Here is a 19132-nt window from a genome sequence, read left to right on the forward strand (position 1 = left end):
GAGGAAGCTGGATTCATCTAAGCTCACCAACTGCAATGCTACTCTGCTGCTTCAGAAGCTACTGATGTTCTCACCTGCTCTGCATGGCCACGAAGGGACGTTAAATTGATGATACCTCTCCTTTCCTGACCGGGAGAGGTTGCTTTCTTTCAGATGCAACTCTGAACTGGGCTATTAACACCCACTGCACTGCTGGTGTAAGCTCTTATCCTATGTTTTTCTTCTGAGAAGAAACATATTAAAAATATCTGGTTTTCCTTTATGAAGCTTTATTCACCATGGACTTGCCAAGATCCATATTGTCTGCCCATTGGTTCTTGCAAAGTCTTTTAGCCTTGTTTCAACTTACAATGCCCTATACTTCAGGGGATAGAGCAGTGGGTACAAACCCATGGTTTTCCATGCCTCTTGTATTTGCTCATTAAGACAGCATCTGTGCTTATTTCCCTCCTTCACCACCTCAGACATAGCTGGGTCACAGTCTGAGGAAAATGTGCAAGAATGTGAAGACAGCCACGTATAGGAGATTTTGTCTATGCAGGGCAAAAATCTGAGCTTTATGTAATACATAAGAAGCATAAAGTTCAGATGCTTTATGAACAGTATTTGTGAAGAACTCCAAAATTTGCTGGATAAACTGGAAATCTCGTGCTGAAGCTTTTCTGCAGAGATATAGTGGTGTTACAAGAATCATGAAAACACAATCTATATGAAAACACAAGCTCAGAGGGAAGAGGTTGATGGAAATGGGGACATGCATACCACAGGTGTCAAACTAGATTAGGACTGTAGCTAGTCCTGTAACATGCCTTCAGGAATAATCAGTATCAGTGGCCTCCCTTAACTCCCTGGCAACTGTACCTAGAAGATACCTCTTGGCAATGAGCAACAGTTCAAGTCTCTTCTACAACCCAGCTGATGTTATGTTTGAAGATATTCACTTGCAAAGAACCCCTCTGACAGGCTCCTCGCGTTGCACCAGCACCACAGCCCCAAAGACACCAGGCTCTCTCCTCCCCTCTCCCTCACGGATCAGTGCAGAAGAGATGGCATCTCCCCATGCTCCATGGGCAGGGGTGGGGGACAAGGGCCCACACACTTGGCAATCTGCAATTCTTTCAGGGAGCGCTGGGAGACTTTGCTCAGGGCAGCTGCACCTCCCTTTCCTGCCTGCAGGCTGTCTGGATGCTTTGCCCCCTCCCAACGCTGACAGGCACGGGGGACTGCGCCACTTGCACGGAGCTGGGTGGGCGGGGGGTCACTGAGGACCCCGACTCTCCTGGAACACTGTTGCCACCATCTCACCCAGGGCACGGGATGAGGAGGGGGCTGGAGCCCAGGGCACACAAGGGGAGGTGGAGGGCAGTCCCTGTGCCCGAGGGGCAGCAGAATCGCACGGGGGACCGATCCAGCCCCAGGAAAGGGGCTCTCAGCCCCTCCAACCCTCCTCCTCCTCCCACATCAGGGCATCTTTCAGGCCACAGGCCCCCAGCTCCCAAAACAGATGTATGTGGCCGTATGCATCGCCATCACATGGCCTCCTCATGTCACAAGCCGCCTCGCTGCCTTCTGTAAACAGGGGACCCCGGCAGCTGGCCCACAGTTCTCTGAGCTTCGAGGCCCTCTCCTGCCAAGAACGGTTGGTACCAAGAGGTCTCACAGCAGAAGGCGGGTGGCTGAGAGAATGAGCCGGAGAGAACAGAGACGGCTGCAGGAAGCGTGGAGGAAGAGGAGGCGGTGTCGAGGGGAGGCACCATCAGCTGCACGGGCTGACTGCGTGGAGCCCACGGAGGTGGATCCACCCGAAGACCAAGGAGAGCCGATGGAAGCGGCTCCACCTCCGGCACGGCTCCCCTGGCCCCACTACACCAGGCCTCCCCTCACGACAGCACGCCGACACCAGCGCAGGAGCGCCCGCCCGGCGCCCTGCCATCGGCCCAGCCCGAGAAGGAAGCCGGACCCTCCGCGGCGGCGCACAAAGAACAGCAACAGCTCAAGCGAAGAAGTCCGAGAGACAGCTCTTCCCCTGCAGAAGCAGGCCACCGCAGGCCTGCCGGGAAGAAGTGCCGGCCTTCGGCTTTAGGGTCCCTTCTAGCTGCTCCATTAGGAGTTCTGCTCAAGACTGGTTTACCGCCCGTTTTGAAAAGGCCCCATAAAGCAAGAAAAAGAGCGGTAAAGGTGCTTTCCTCCTCTCTTGTTTGTACTCGGGCGACTGCAGCCGGACTCCTCCGTCCCCTCCCGGTCTCCCCAGTCCAGCCCAGACACTGGTGCGCGGGCTGTGGGCCCAGCCCAGGGCCCTGGAGACGGCGAGGGGCTGGGGCAGGCTGAGGGAACGGCCTCTGGTCACGGGGGTGGTGGGACACTGGAGCAGGTTGCCCAGAGAAGCTGTGGATGCCCCATCCCTGCAAGAGCTCAAGGTCAGGCGGGACGGGGCTCTGAGCAACCTGATCTAGTCAAAGATCGCAACTAGGTGATCTTTAAAGGTCCCTTCCAACCCTAACCGACCTGTGATATTGCTCGAGGTTTGTTAGCAAAGAATCCTTCCGTTTGCATAACCATCGCTGACAAGAGGACCTGCCGGCAGGGCCATTTTCAAACACCATCCTCAGTACAAATCTGAACTGAAGGCAAACGCTTAAGCTCCTCTTTTTTTATCATTTTGTGAGGAAGTAGTAGCGCACAAGTTGTGCCTTCGCAAGAATCTCGCATGCCAGAAATAACAGATCTGGAGGAAATCAGTAACCTTAACACACTTCTAGGCAAAGAAGCTGCAATGGGAAAGCCTTCTGCTACAGACGTTGAAAGAAGAATAAATATAGACAGACTAAGAATATTACAAGCATTGACTGAAATCAAAAAAGCTGTAAAACTACAAAAAGCATTGCTCATGATGGGCGACCAGAATTTTTCCAATGGAAGTATTTTTAAAATAAGCAAGGGAAAAAAAGAAACAACTATCATATCCAAGTCTCCAGACACTGTCAACTGACTGAAGAACACCATCTTGCTCATTTTACCTTTGCTGGAAGTTTTCCTTCAGTTACAACCAGAGTATCTCCACTGCAAACATTAAGTTCCTTCAGAGTGGCATTCTGTAGGAAAAGAAAGCACAGTACGCTTGTAAGTCTACATGTTCTTGTGCTTTGTTTCCTAAAGTATACATTGGTGGTTTTTCAAGCCACGCATGCCAAAGCTCCAAGGTGTTTTGCTTTTCCACCAAAGAGCACAGAAATACCCATTTAACATCCACTGCTTGGAGACAGCTTTGCAGTTGCACGCAAAAAAGGGTTACGCCTACAGGAGGCTGCTCTGCAGGAGTCCTTCCAGAGCATCCCCTTGAGCTGTGGATTTCCTTTGCACCTCCGCAGCTGTCCAACTGACACCTCATGCTTCTTTGTAGATGTATCTTTAATGCATGGTAAGCCTAGACTTTAGAAAAAGCTATGTGGATATGGCTTAATCCTAGTCCCTGAACACAAGGGGCAGGTGCACAAGATTTACATTTTAACCATAGGTATCCCAACACTATCTTCATAAAGCCCTGTGAAAATAAAACAGTGTGTGTACTAACATAGCACACACAAACCCCTCATGCATTTGCTTTAATGCAGTTCTCTTCAGGGAAAGTCTCCACAGAAAAATGGAGTAAATAAACTACTGCATGATTCAAGTCAAAAATAGGATGCTCTTACTTCCTGACTTAATGCTTCCCCTGCTTCATAGCACCAGTCAATCCTTCTCAAATGCCAGTTGTCACCTACCAAAAAACCAAAAACATACGTATGCAAAACTAGTTAGCCAACAATGTTGTTTGGAAAAAAACATTACAAAACTCTTAATAAGCGTTAAGGGGTTCTTTTGCTTGTTTTTTTAAACAAAGCTCTGACAAATTAAATGAAGTACCACCTTCATGTGCTTCCCCAGACCCCGGAAACACTTTGTTGTTTGCAAATGGTCTTCTCTTATTTGCATAAGTGTCTCCTTCTCACCTACCTAATTGATTTCCCTGGTTTAAGAGGAAAGCGAAGGAATTCCCATGTCAATTTACTATTTGAATCAATGACAGGCTCATTAAAGTGAAAACTATACTATAAGGAAAAATCTAACTTCCCCTCCCCAACTGTCTACCAGGAGACTTCATGCTGGAGGGAAAAAGAAAAAGAAAAAAAGGAAAAAGAGATGGTGTAGTCCAGAAACTACAAATCTTTAGACTTATCACCTATATATAAAGAGCACCAGCTACAGAAGGAACAAATACAATTGAACTTTTTAATTTGACCAAAATAACTGATGAAAATCCACTTTATTCTTCGCAAGGTGCAAAATTTGACTGTCATAACTAAAAAAGCTCAGGCCCAGAAGGAATCTCATCAGTAAATTCCATGGAGGAAAAAAAAAAAAAAAAAAAACAAACAAAAAAAACCAAACCAAACTTGCAGTCTTTTTAAACAGCAAGAACCTCAAAATCCACTGAAGTCTGACATTTCTTTGAATGAGAGCAGTCAGATCACGAATCTCTACACAAGGTCAAATTTAATTGTTCAAAAATGGTAATATAAAGTAAAGCAATAAAAAAAGAACCATTGTTTCTTGGCAGTAAACCTACACTATAGGGAAATGAAAAAGGTTAAGTTTATTTCAAGACATTATTAACTACTTCAACTCATACATACATGTACACAAGGGCACTCTATTTAATTTTCATTTGGGCTACTCAATGTATATTCTGACAATAATGTCTTTCAGGTGCACTTTTATGGGTTTTGGAGCATGGCTGAATTTGCAGCCATCACTCCACTGTAACACACATTCAGTATTCAATGAATGTTTAGAACGAAAGCTGGAAAACAATGCCACTCCTAGTGTCTTCTCCTCCTTCCCCCCCATCAGCATCAACAAAAAGAGATGTTCAGCCAGGAAATTCATGTGTCACACTAGTTCTGCCTATATCTCTCCCTTGATCCTCATGTAAAAGCTTAATAACAAGTAACTGCTACCACTCAGATTCCCAAATAATGGCCAAACTGTGATCTCATTTTGAATAACTTGTTTTTGCAAAGTGACCAAAACCTATTTTTTATAGTTAATCTCATGCAGTGGTTCCCACTATGACAGCAAATCTTATCAAAACAGCCAAACACCTCCACCTGCACATGCACCCAAGCAAATAGTCTAGGAATTGTGGATTTTCCCATACTTTGATTAAATAGAAAGCTTGAAACTGATTTTCAAGAGGAACTGCACAGCCAGTTTTTATCAGAGTAAGACTGCAAGTTTATAGTTCTTTCCCCTCCTCACACTACAGTGACACATAGACCATTGTAACAAACTTACAACTTCTAAGTTTTAGGGTAGAAAGAGCTGTCTTAGAAATCTGGAAATCCTTTTAAAAAAAATCATTAAATAACAATACAACTAACCTGATAATCCAGATTTTTCCAGCATTAAATTTAGACACTGAAAAAAGAAACATATGGTGAGACTTGTCTCAAAGCATAGGTTGGGAAATACAAAGTTTTAAGCAAATCTACACTAGAATTTGCCAGCATAAAAACTGAGTGACTGATTCCTGGTCAACTCCTAAACCCAATATAATTACATAGACATGGTGTATTTGAGCTATGTATTAATCTCTCCAAGTATGAGATTGTTTTCAGGCAAGAAATTTACTATGTCAGGTGAGTCAGCTTTTACAAACTTAACAAAAAAAAAAAAAACCAAACTCTGCTGTCAGTTTGCTGCTTTACTTGAACAAGTTCTGTTCCAGAGTTTGACGATGCACCTTTTAGAAATCAAACCTGCAAACTCAACGCTGCCCAGTCACTACTCATAGATGTTGGCACTCTGAGCCAGAAGTCTGGATTGGCAGTACTGAGAACTGCTTCCTTCGCTCTGCACACAGTTCTTCCTGACTCCTCTCACTCCAATTCTGTGCGTTCAGAGTTTGATGAACTACAAGAAATTGTGGCAGACTCTGCCATAATTGTGTATCATTCTGAGGACTGCTGTGTATAAAAGGAGTGGCTAGCCATGCATGAAGCAGCCAGGCTATGTTCATTCTTGGAAAAAAGCACAGATGTCTCTTTACTAATTGGTGAAAGATTAAGACATTCTTCCCCACTGGCCTTTTGAAGTTGAAACACTTCCTTTGCCTCGATGTCTCCTGGTGACCCGAAGCGATGCATGGTTATAAGGCAAAGTTCTCCAGGAGCGACAGACCTGACCTAGGCATGACAAAAGCTTTTAAAAGCAGCTAGACTTACCTCTTTGACAGAGGCAGTCTCCTCCACAACTATCTCCATCTCAGGGCTTGCGTTTTGGTCACTCCCAACAATAAAATATAAGAAGAGCTAAAAAAGCAAGTATAAGCTATCAGAATACATATTTAAGTATGGAAATACTGTGAAATAACACCCCCTAATGCACACACATATACTAGCTATTGCAAGCCTGCTATCAGTCAAATAGCACTGAAACTACTTTGGGCTAAAGTAAACAATCTAAGCAGGACAGAGGAGCATATGCAATTAAGTTACAGCCATCAGCAGAGCTTCTTTAACCATCTGTACATGTCTGCTACAAATGAGAGATAAAACCTGCTAGCACTCTGATCTTCAGAAATATACAACTATTTTTTCTCTTGCATATTTATAACTCGTAGATATCAAGAGCAATATCCCCCTTTTCTTACTTTACGCTCTTTATAAAAGTACACACACATCAGAGCACAGAAGCTGGACAACCACAGACAAATGATAAATGATTTACCATTAATCATATGAGCTATATTAACTGGTCATATATATGCTCTTGGCCTTCTGCAACTGAGATAAATGGTGTGAACCTTCATGCTGATATGTATAATTCTTAGTGTCACTGAGCATTTTTTCCCTGCCGTTTACAACCATTACAAGAGTAAAAAGAGGACATGAAATATTGGGAAATGTAAACAAACTATCAAAGGAGCATGAGACTCTTTTCAGTCACAGCACTACTATACCTGAGTGGAAGTTGGAGCTTTCCCATGACACAGCCCTAGCAAGCTTCCCATTTTCAGTTCCGCTTCCTTGACAGTATAATCCTCAGGCACTTCAGGAAGGACAAAACCAATGATGTTATGATGAGAACATCATAAGCTGCTGCTTCCTGAAAATATCTGTTCTATTATGCTGCTCCTTAGAGTAAGATAAAAATGTTCAGTGACATTTAGAGAACTCCACTTCCACAGTGTTTACATCAGATCTGTAAACCTCCTATGATGACAGCAAAGCAACATTTGTACAATGGTTTCTCCCCACCACCCCTTGTATATGGGGTGACAGAAGAATTGAGGTTGGAAGGGATCTCTGTAGGTTGTCTGGTCCAAATCCCTGCTCAAAGCAGAACCAGCTCTGAAGTCAGATCAGTTCACTCTGGGCTTTTTCCAGTCAAGCTCTGAATACCTCCAGGGATGGATATCTCCCAGCCTCCCAGGGCTCCCTGTCTATTGTTTGACCACTCCCAATGTGAATACTGCAAGCCCCCCACCCCCATACCAGCTGGAATTTTCCTTGCTGAAACTTGTGTCTGCTGTCTCTGATCCTTTCCGTGTGCTCCTCTGAGAAGAATCTGGCTCTGCCTTCTCTATAGGTCCATGTTAAGGAGTTAAAGATGGCAATTACTCCTCCTTCCCCCAAGCCTGTTCCTCTTCAGCCTGGAAGAACCCAGCTTCCCTCCTCTTTCCTATGTTCCAGCTCCCAAACCATTGTGGGTGCTCTCCTCTGGACTGGTTCCAGGTTGTAAGGGCTTCTTTCTCATGCTGGGGAGCCCCCAAAATGGACACAATATACCAGGTGTTGTCTGACAAGCGCTGAATGGAGAGGAATTAATCTCTCCTTGGCTTCCTGGCCATGTTTTACTAATGCAATATATTAGCAAAATAGCAAAGATACAGAAAACACTTTCCAGCAAGCAGAATGCTGATCCACTCAGTTTCTCACCACTGCCCCAATAACAGCAAAAGCAAAGCTGTGGGTCCTTTTCTGCTGAACACTGCCCATCAGGAGCACAGTTATATAGTGACAGGTGGCAGCGCATGCCCGTGTAAACCGAAGAGCAGGCTATGGCATGAACATGTTCCTCCACTCTTATGGAAGCAGAAATCCACGTTATTCATTGGGCTTAATACACCACACACAAGCTGCCTTCTCATAGTAAACAGGAACCTAACAGTGCTTCCTCCATCACCACAGGACTCAAGTTTGCTGCTCAAGCTGTTCTGAAATCCAACCTTACACATCAAACTTTAACAAATATATTTAGTCCATTTTGTTTCAGGAAATATAAGTTAGAAACACATGGAAAAAAGACTCTGCTTCCTGGAACATCTAGAAATTTGCTCTGTAAATGTATTAAATATGATTCAAAACAGATAATGTAGAGATTTTTCAATTTATAAAATAAATATGGGAAAGAGAATTTTCTGTTAATTCCCACAGTCCTGAAGCATACGGCCAGTGGTCAATAAACAACAGCAGATATGCTAATCAGTCTTACTCATTAGGGATGCAAGTAACAAAACCAAGCTGAACACTTAAGTTTAAGTTTTACCTTTGTATTGGTACTGCTAATAAACAGTAAAACTGGAAAAAAAAAAAAACCCACACAACTGCTTCAGTTAAGTCTGGAAATCAGTGGAGTTATGTGGGTGTACTTCTCCCAGGAGAGGACAAAGGGAAGCTTAAAGTATCCCAATTGAACCTGTTACAGAATGATGATTAAATAAATTTACCTGGAGACAGAAGTTTCCCATTTCCGCTAACAGGTCTAAGACAGCTGTCATTTGCTATAACAAAAAGGGCAGGAAAGAGAGATGGATATATTAAGTCAAATAAGAAGAAATTTGGCTCAGAAGTTTAGACAGAGAACATATTTAAGATTAATGACAACAAGTTTATCTTAGAGGCCTCCCTCTGGAGGTATTACATCAAAAGTACAACTGGAGAGAGATTCCTAGAGACTTCATGAACAGTCTTAGTTTCTATCCTTTCAGTGAAAGATTACTTTCTTTTTGAAGACAGCTGTTAGCCACAATCAGTAATACTACAAAACCAAGTGCTTCCAAAGGTAAAGGCATCAACATTCAAAGAAAGAAAACTGGAGTGTCTTAAAGAAAGAAATAAGGTTAAAAAAACAATTCTTCTTCAATTCTGAGTGTAATACTTTAGTAAAGCAACATGATTATTCCTACTAAAACAGCTTCTGAAAAGTAAGAGCTTCATAAAATGTATTTTAATCAAGACTTACACTGATTCATTTTTAACCTAGGAAAAATAGTAATTTTCTTCAGAATTAGATGACTTAAGTCCTTTGCACTCTCCTTCTTTCCCAAAAAACTCCTAACAGCAATGGATTTGCTGTTTTGAACAGACTGATGCAAAAAGCCGGATGCCAGCCAGTAAATTCTAACATTATCAGATCTAAAAGTAAAGCAGCTGAACACTTACCTAGCTCCTCCTCTAGCTGAAACTCCCGTATTGCTTTCATTTTGATATCAGACATCACCTAAAAGAAAGCAATATTAACACCTCTAACACAGGATGCCAGTAACACACCTGCTGTTCAAATGCCAGTCCACAAAAGACAGCCTTCACTTGAAATGCATCCTAGTTATGTTCTTATTCCTGTTAAAACTATATACAGCTGAGAATACATTTAACATTATCTTACCAAATATATATAGTAAATAAATGTACTGGTATCATAACTCATTTGTGGAAATTTTCCTTAAAAACAGTATTCCAAAGAAAAGAAAGTGGTATTTAATATTTGGTTTTACCAGAAGACTAGTATTTCACAAATAGTAATTTTGTGAGCAAAAGTAAGTAGTACTTCTTATTTTCTGTAACAAGAAATAACTTAAAAGGCAGAAAAGGTACCAGAAAAGCCCACCCCTTGGGGAAAACCAGCATTTTTTCCTATCCTAGCAGTAACTCTGAGTTGCACACTATTTTCATCACAGAAAAACTTCAGTCTCGAGGCTAAGTCCACTAAATCCAATTAATTGGCCCAAGTGCAATGGCAAAACTTTTCAGGGAAGCAGCCTGTCTTATAACCCTGAACAATCAGACTCCTTACTGTTTCAATAGTGGCAGTAATTTTAACATGGTTCTCTTCATCTTGTGTTCTGCAGAAGTTTTTAACTTGGAGCCAGCTGATGTCATATGTAAAAGCAGTCAAATTGCCACTTGACATATTCACAAAGCTGTAAAAATGAGCAGTGCAAAGATGGTCAAAGACAGGAAAACTACACATTGTCTGGGCTAGATTGCTAAATACCAAAGCTCTCAAAGTGATAATGCCTAGGTCATTAAGAGTGATGGCATGTTACAGAGTAAGAGTCAGAGGCCTCAGGCAGCATCCAGGAACCTCTGGGCTGGTTACTGAGTAAACCAGTAAAAACTATGTTTTGGTAACTGGCTTTCAATGGGACTTGAGCTTCTGAAGGTACTTCAGAGTCTAAAGTCATTTTCTGAGGCTGGATTTAAGGCTTCTGGAAAAAATACTGTAAAAGCATACCTAGTTATAAGTAAAAATTTGAGATTTTCTCTCTCTTTCTGCTACCGTATATAAACACAGAAACGGTCCTTGGTGTAGAACCCTCTCACTGCTTGATTTAATCTCAATTTTTCCTTACTGTTTTAACTAGGAAGTCATAATTTAGGTAACGAGCACATACAGGCCTCTGAAAACGGGAACCTAACCTCAGGGCTATACAGTGGGAAACAAAACGAGACCAGAAATTTGCCCCTAGCAACTTCAGATTCAACTGGCAGATTGAGCAGAGCTGCATACTCTTCTGATATTGCTCTGTTCTCTCATCCCACCAAGTCCCTCAGTGAACCACGCAGCTCAAGCCTCAGAAATTCAGGTTATGCCAAAGATGTGCCAGCACAGTGGGCACAAGTTGTTCTCCCTAGGTTTTTCCCCTTTACAAGTGTAAGTCAAAGGATGTGACTACATGTGCACTTCAAGAGCAAAGAAATATCTAATAGTTGATAAGCATCTGACCTCCAAAACTTAAGATTACATTATCTTGAATTAAAAAGCTCAAAGTGACAAGTACTTAAAAGAATATATACAGCTAGCATAATTTTAACTGAACTGATTTTGCCAAAATTGCTTTTTTGTTTAATTAGACTTGTAATCAAAATGGTTACCTCTGGTCATGGCTGTCTAAGATTAGTACTGAGCATCCATCCATCAGGCCAACACCTTTCACTGTTTCCTTCATATCTTCTTCAAGAAAGACTTCCCAGTTCTTGGCTTCTTTATCTGCTCCTGAGCCGTTCTTTAGAATGATTCCTCCTGATGGTGCTAAGGCTCTGCGCAGATCACCCAGTTTTGTGCTGCATGAAAAGACGTGCTGCGATTCTGTGAAATGCTGACCCTTCCCTCCTTCGTTATACTCTGCTAAACGAAGAACGTTTATGACCACAGGTTCATGATCAGCACCTGTCATGACCTTTGTTCCACCAACCTGAAGTAAGGAATGCAAGATTTATGCAGTGGTGATCAATAAAATACAGAAAAGACTGGACAGCAATAAATGACAACAATAAAATTACTGAGACAAAAAGATGGACCCTCTCTCCTCATTAGAAATAAACCACCTTTGACCAAATGCTTACTGAACAAACAACTAGAGTAACTCAAGGGTGTTGGGAAAAGAAAACATAATGCTAAGGTCTGTTGCAAGTCTGCATGTATAGTAAATATATCGGTAACAGCAGCAGGGAAACCAGTGGACACTTGGTCTCCATCAGATTAACAGTGGAATTTAGCCCCTCAGGATATTAAAGAACTACCCAAAAGTGTGACTGAAGCAGATCAAAAGAGATTTTAAAATCTGGCCTTTCTAATATTCAACCTAGGCAAAGAATATAGTTCCTTGCTGAAGACAATTTAATCACACAGAAACCTGGAGTAGTGAAGACCATAAGTACAACCAAGACAAGAGTGACTGTTACTAGATGTTTTCTTCTGGTTTGGTTTAGGTTTTTGGGTTTTTTTTTGATAAATCAGAAAGAAAATGTATACTTTTACGAAAAAACTCTTTTAAAAGTAAAATTTTATTCCATTACAGAGATGGAATAAATGCTGTGTTACATAACTGCTGAGGCAAGTATTTGAAAGTTAAGCAGAAGCCTTAATATTAAGAAGGAAGATGCAACACTAGAAAAGGAGCACAGTATTTCAGGGAGACCATACACACAAGTAGTCATTGACAGGTCTAATTTTATATATATGGAATGATTGACCACAGGGCATAAATTTTTGTTATTGCATTACTATCAACTGATCTCCTTCCAAGATGCACCAGATGGTTTCAGAATACACTCCAATGTAACTGGCAGTGGATATCTACAGGCACCATCAATCTGACCATATCGCATTCTGCATACTATAATTCTGTTTTAATTTTATCAAGCAGCACAACATACATCCCTCAAGGTCTACAGACAAGCTGTAAAAACATAGTATCCTAGATAAGGCTGAAGAGGTGTCCCCAAAGCTAATGCTGGTACGTCAGTAGCACATCTGCAGAACTGATCAACATTTCCAAAACTTCTGAAGAGGTAAGATGCAATCTCCAGACACTGACAAGGAGAGAGGGTATTTGGTTCTTTTACCTCTTTTCCATTCCACACAAAGATGTCTGCTCCATCAGCCAGCCCAATGCCATCCAGAGTCAGCTCATCTCCTAAAAAGGAGCAAATCATCAAGTTCTTGCCCCCCCCAAAAGTTGGGTCAGCTGGTAAACTGAAATATGCTGGCACATTCTACTCTGGCTCAAGCATATAATTACAAAAGCTGCTGTGTGTTCAGCATTTACAGGGGGTAAGTTAGAGTTCACTCATGTAGCAAGAGCAACACAAGTGGGTACACATCCCTACAGCACTCTCGCTGAGTAAAGAGGGCTGCAGCACAAAGGTTTCAATTCAATTTCCCTTGCAAACTGAGGCCCAAGTTAGCAGTTGGTAAAGCTGCTTGGTCAGGATTATCTACATAAAGTTTAAGAGCAAATCAATAGATCTAAAATAAAAAGGTTGGATTTAATAAATGAGTCACATACTGTACATTCCAAGCCCATTCTTTGAAATACTAATACCCATGCTGCAGTTTCTTTTACCTTCCTACCATAAGTCAGATTCAGATTTTTTAAGTCACTGTCATTTAAAGAACTGTACTAGCGTCTGGAGGAATATTTACAGCAGCTATGAGTGCCTCTGTATTTTGACATCAACATCATGGAAAGTTGGGTTATGTTCTGGTAGAACTCTAATTTTCTGAAACAGACCACAAAGGCTATAAAATTTTTAAATGGCTGAAAAGGCTTTTGAAGACTAACACCTATAATTGTGTAACAATGCAAAGCTGGCGACAGAACTCGTGATTTTAAAATTCTAATGTACTCTTAATAAATTAATGTATTCTCTATGTAAGCATTTTCCTTTACAAAAATTCCTACTTCAGCTTACGTCTAATCTACATTTTTCTTTGATGTCACCCTGGTTCCTCTCTTCTACCCTCTCCTCTACCTACTAGGTAAATACTATGAAAGCAAACATCCATAAGCAATCAAGGTCAAAGTACAGACTGATGTATTTTTGTCAGCAAATACGTTTAACTTGCATAAGATCTGCAGTCTTACTGCACTTCACAACAAAGATTACATATAAAGGTATCAAAACTCTTCATATCTCACTCGTAAGAGTGTCCTAAATAACTTGGCAGTGGACTTGCATGTAAGTTTGAGCTTGAAGAGTGTTCAGTAATACACATCTCCAAGATGTTTTACATATGAAATCCTCGATGTCTGCCGTAAATACAACATATAAGTAACATGGAAGCCTTGTATGTAATAGTCTTACCATCAAGTATCTGGTAAAGATGCAGTCCTGCTGGTAAAGGCTTGGCAATACTGAGAATCATGTCCCCTTCCCAAGATTCCAACATCTAATCAGGAAGAATTAAAAAAATAATAATAAGTTAGATATAGATGATAGACAGATAGATATAGATGACAGATGGAGAGCGGGCGCGAGCAACAGCAAGACAGCCGGGGGGGGGGGGGGGGGGGGGGGCACTAGAGCGAGAGGTGGCCAGAGTGGGGGGAGATGGCGCGAGAGAGAGATGGTGCGGGGGGGGGGGGGTGCGAGAGAGAGGGGGCACGCGAGAGAGGTAGAGCTAGGTAGAGCTACAGAGGTACAGGAAAAGCAGTGTTTCCTGACATTGAGTTAGCTTTGATTTAGATATCTATGAAAAAGCATTTTATAAACTGTCATATTCCTTTAACAAAGTAGAGAATAAATGCAAAGATAACACTTTCAAGAGTTAAGATAAATATTTCTTTTAACTAATTTTCTTTTTTCTTAAACTACTCTGATATTTCCTTTTAAGGCTAGCTAGCTCCTAGAAAATACAAAGACAAATCTGTCACAAACTGAAATGTTAAGAGTAAGTCTGGAGTTCTGCAAAGTGTCAATCCATGTCCATGTACATGGTGCCCAAATATAAATTATTAGCTTATGAGAGCTTTAAAGTCTACATAGTTTAAGTTCCGTCAATTTCATGGTTTCTTCAACACTTCGAGAACAGACCTCAAACTAATGTTTCCTCCTGTAAACACATGTAGTTTTTAGCCCCCTAAAACTATATTTACTATTGAAAATTTCTAACTGAGATAAAAATCGCGGCATAAATACATTTGTAAATGTTATTGTGGCTCAAGTAATAATGAAGTGTTTGAGTTCATTTAACATAGCAAATACCTGGAATACTGATTGTCGAAGGTCTCCTAGCGTTTTTCTTCTATCAATAGTCAAATCCACAACACCCTCTTTCCAAGTAAGCGAAGGATGCAAAGCCCCATTGTGAAATTTATAACATGAGCTCAAATGGAGATGTAAATCAATGCCATTGTTTGCTGAATCACATTCCGCTCTTTGAAAGAATAACACAATAAACCAGTGAATTTAACACCCCAAAAATGGCTAGCTTATCGCAGAGATGCTTCTGTGCAGTTGTCCTGGAACTGATACCCTCATGGCTAAATTCACTGTCACATTCCCCCCTCCATCAAGGGGTATGCAAAGAGGTGCTCAAAGATGACAGTGATTTACACGTTGTACAATACAGAGCTAATGTAGACTTCCTCCACATATGCACTATAACAGTACGTTCTGTGTGTTTCTACACCTTGCTTCTACCTTTCTAAACATAATGGCAAACTTCATTTTTAGGGATATGGAGACTGTAGGTTTTTTTCAGGCTGTGTTCCAGATCAGTACTCTGTTGAAACGCAGACAGAAAAACTGCATGGAAACTAAGTGAGGACAGACACAGCCATGCCTTCCTCCTTTATACCTTTATGCAGTTCTATTAGCTAAACAGAGCAGCAAATATGCCATTTAAAAAATAAAGGAGTGAAATTTGCATAGAGGAGATATATCACACAGGACTTGTGTCTCATGCGTGTGTCTGTATTTTGATAGCTTTACTGTGATTCAAGCATATCATCAGTTCTGTGTGTTCCTCGACAGACGGAGGAGTTTCAACCAACCTGAATACCACTATCTCTTTCCTCTACGTTTCTGGCAAAGGATACCATTTATCTGTTGTTTCACAGTAATGCAAGTCATTCCCCTTCTCCCAAAGGAGAACTTCCTCTATAAATATAATTATGATAACATATTCCATTCTCCTTCCAGAATTGCCCTGATTTTCACAAAAAAAGGTACAATTTTAAACTGTAAGTAAGTTTCCCATGAAATTCTGTAGAACACCTAGTTACACCACTAACAGGGAGGCAGGGAACCAGTAGAAGGCGGAATCTGGACATAAAAGTTGTACTCCTCAATCTCTATGACATTGAGTCATTTTAGTATCTGGCTCTACTCAATGAGTTTCTTTCATTTTAAATCACTTTGGAGGTCTGCAGATAAAGAATGCTGTTTAAGAGATTGGTACAGTTACATTAATATACCTCTTTTTTTGCAGCTCAGTATTAGCAGCATTCATTTCATTCAGAAGGTGTTCAGGAATTTGGTACCTTGGATTTCCTCGCGCTGCAACAAACAATATAGGCTAGTTTGGCCTCAGCTGCTTAAAATGTGTTTTGGCAAACAATAAAAGTGATGAAGATGAGACATTACAGTAATCATTGAAAATTCAGAGCAATAATGTTGTATCCTTTCGTAACAGAGAAAATTAAACCGCAAGATGATACAAAGAACAAACAAGTGCTTTTACTTCTTCCCATCAATCTTTCCCTCAGGGAAAATGATATACGAATGCCATTAGCAACAACGTGTATTTGTTTCAGTAGATGTTCTGCTGGTATTTGTGAAGCGTAGTAGAAAAACGTTAGTGTCAGCTACAGCCAGTTAACTGGTCACCATCTCCTTGGAGGTAACCTCTGTGTATCTTGGTTACCCCCCCCCCTTTTTTTTTCTTTTTTTTTTTTTTTTTTTTTCTTTTTCCAAATGAGCACTAGAAAGAAAACTGTATCTTCAACTTTTGGAAAGGACAGAAAGGCCCTTTGCCCTCCAGAAAACAAACTGCCTATGAAGGAAGCCCCCAGAATATCACAATGAGCTTTGTGTACCTTCAGGCGGTCTTTTTAACTGAGATTTTCGATAAAACAGCATGTAGGCACTCTCTTTACCCTGAAATTGTTTCTCAATTTCCATCTCCTTGATTGGCTGGACCTTTGAATCATTCAGATCAAACCAATGGCAACCAGAACTGTCCCTTAGCCTCGTAGGCTTTTTTTCTGAATTCCACTGGACATCATTCTTCTGAGGAAGGCTTTGGAGACCTTGTCCTTGAGAATCTGACTTAAACAGGAGCTTGTGTTTTTCCTTCAGACCAACCTTATTTTCATCAGGACTGAACTGAAATACGTGAGGATGATTCTGCAAATACTAAAAGGAAAGCAAGGACAAGATGAAGAAGATACTCAGTTTTAAATACAGCAACCTGCATTAGCTACTTCACCTGATTCCTTCTCAAATTGATACACAAACCCCACCCCTTCAAACTCGGTTTTATGATACTTCCTCACGTACTTCCTCAGTTTAGACAGAAAATGTAATTCCCCTACCACCACTTATCTGTCTGATTTTTTATATGCTGTTGCTCGCTTCATTTCTTATATAACTTCAAACCACCACGCAAGAAATTGCAAAAGAATTGTTTTCAACATACATGCATCACTAAGAATTAAATCAGATTAACTTCTGAATTTCAAGGATTGTTTGAGACACTGGAGTCCTTTAAAACACTTCTCACGAGTGCATACTCTCTGTTCCGGGAAAGGTAGCATAAGGAGCGATACTCTATGCCAATCAAAAAGCTTCTGCTTTATCAGACACACAGTACCATCCCAACTTGTGTAGCCCTTTTACATCCACACCCTAGTATCTGTGGCATTGCTCCCTTCTGTATTTACCAGACAGGGATCTTGAGCTCAATTCTGGTCTGCTGAGCTGTACCTTACCCAAATTAATGCTGCTCATTGTGGCAGCTCAAGAACTTAAAACCTACTCATTCCGTTTCGCCCAGCTTATCCACTCTGTTGTCTACTTTCATTTTAGCGGTATGCAGATACTTCAAACAAGATTAGTGTCCAAATTACACAAAACAAAATCACAGCTCTTGAGAGATGGCGAGGGACAGGTTGGACACCAACCACCCTCCAATCCCCTCCCCAAACTACACAAACCACCCAAACCCCCCTCAAAAAAAAAAAAACCCAAACAAACAAAAACAACCCCCCAAAATCTGAATTTCAGTTTCAACCATAATCAGAAACTCATTTGATACTTCAAAAAGTGTAAAACAATTTACAGGTATTTCAATAAGGCAAGTATTGCGCTGATCAATGTGCTTTGGTATCGATCCAGCACTTGTGAATATTACTAAAGCTGACTTTTCACAATAGCACTCAAACTTTGAAATGGTTAATACTGGGTTGCTCACAACTTGTTTCTATCACTTCCCTGTCAAAGTCAGAAAAGCATCTACCTCCAGGGAAGACTCACATTCAGATTTCACAACTACTTTTAAGTAATTATTGTGAAAACTCCATTGCTGGTTCTAGTCAAAAAACAGTCAAACATCAATTTTCCACATATCTATAACACAAACGCTCAAGTATTTCCTTAAAGCATTAGAAAATACAGTAAACTACTTGACAAGATTTTACTGGAAGTGTTAATTTTATGGATATGCCCTTATCAACCAAAAAGTGGCATACATTTTCAAAACCTCATTCCTGTTATGACTGTGAAGAGGTACTGTATTTCTTCTTTAATTCTCATCAGTGTTTCTGTGTTCAAGTGGTAGTGGTGTTGTTGCAGCTTCATCCACAGACACAAGTGAAACAAGGTTCAGTAGGTAAGGTTAATTCTTTTATAGGCCAACCATATAGATGAAAAAAAAGGTACAAGCTTTCAGGCAGACAATCCCTCTAGAATCTTGTTCATGTTCTCCAGTCTACTAATTTATCTTACAAACCTCTCTTACATGTGCTCTATCTTGCTAGTCCAAGGGCCAGTATTTTCAATTACCATCCTACTGACTATTCAATAGGAATATAAATGTAAAGTTATCTTAACAGTAAAAAACAAACTAACATACATGCATATTACCTTTCGTAATGCTCCATACTGTTTTCGGTATTTCTTATTCCAGGACATCCCTTTTTTCTCCAATAATTTCTGCCCTAATTGATCCACAGGAATTTGTTTAGATTCTTCCTACAGAGAAATACAAAACCAAGGATAATGAAGGCTACAAAAGTCAAGGGATCAACACAAAGAAGCCAATTCTGAAGTGCTTAAATCACTCCTGTTTGTTAATAAAACAGTGTAAAATTCACCTTTTGCAACAGCTTAGGTAAGCAACTTCAGAAATACTCCAAAAAGGGCCATTTTCTGTATGAAGAGCCACTATTAGTATTAGTCAGGTTACGTGCTTCACAATAAGTTCCGAAGAGTTCTGTACAACTAAACCTGCCCACTCTTGCATACACTAACTCCTTCTTCTATGTTCCCAAACATCAATATCAAAGCAATAAACTCATTAC

The 19132-nt window shown here is 40.8% G+C and overlaps 1 protein-coding gene across 17 annotated transcripts in view; it reads right to left on the bottom strand.

Moving 5' to 3' along the window:
- The window catches only part of USP40 (ubiquitin specific peptidase 40), a 39989-nt gene that overhangs the window by 8053 nt on the left and 12804 nt on the right, over positions 1-19132 (bottom strand). For 13 of the 17 annotated variants that reach the window (XR_012650394.1, XM_075027829.1, XM_075027827.1 and 10 more), the window contains 15 exons: positions 18696-18803; positions 16649-16967; positions 16028-16109; positions 14814-14985; positions 13914-13998; positions 12672-12742; positions 11199-11518; positions 10117-10243; positions 9486-9543; positions 8771-8824; positions 7001-7089; positions 6264-6350; positions 5421-5457; positions 3693-3757; positions 3018-3092 (listed from right to left, as the gene is read on the bottom strand). Coding sequence is in view for 13 of the 17 variants with exons in the window: in XM_075027829.1 (XP_074883930.1) it covers positions 3018-3092; positions 3693-3757; positions 5421-5457; positions 6264-6350; positions 7001-7089; positions 8771-8824; positions 9486-9543; positions 10117-10243; positions 11199-11518; positions 12672-12742; positions 13914-13998; positions 14814-14985; positions 16028-16109; positions 16649-16967; positions 18696-18803 (1749 nt within the window). In the remaining 4 variants the exon portion in view is untranslated. Of the gene's footprint in view, positions 1-3017; positions 3093-3692; positions 3758-5420; positions 5458-6263; positions 6351-7000; positions 7090-8770; positions 8825-9485; positions 9544-10116; positions 10244-11198; positions 11519-12671; positions 12743-13913; positions 13999-14813; positions 14986-16027; positions 16110-16648; positions 16968-18695; positions 18804-19132 lie in introns of those variants that run through there. The other 4 variants (XM_075027837.1, XM_075027835.1, XM_075027831.1 and 1 more) reach the window with 3 other exon arrangements.

The sequence above is a fragment of the Buteo buteo genome, chromosome 5 (genome assembly GCF_964188355.1).
Source record: "Buteo buteo chromosome 5, bButBut1.hap1.1, whole genome shotgun sequence".
Taxonomy (NCBI): domain Eukaryota; kingdom Metazoa; phylum Chordata; class Aves; order Accipitriformes; family Accipitridae; genus Buteo; species Buteo buteo.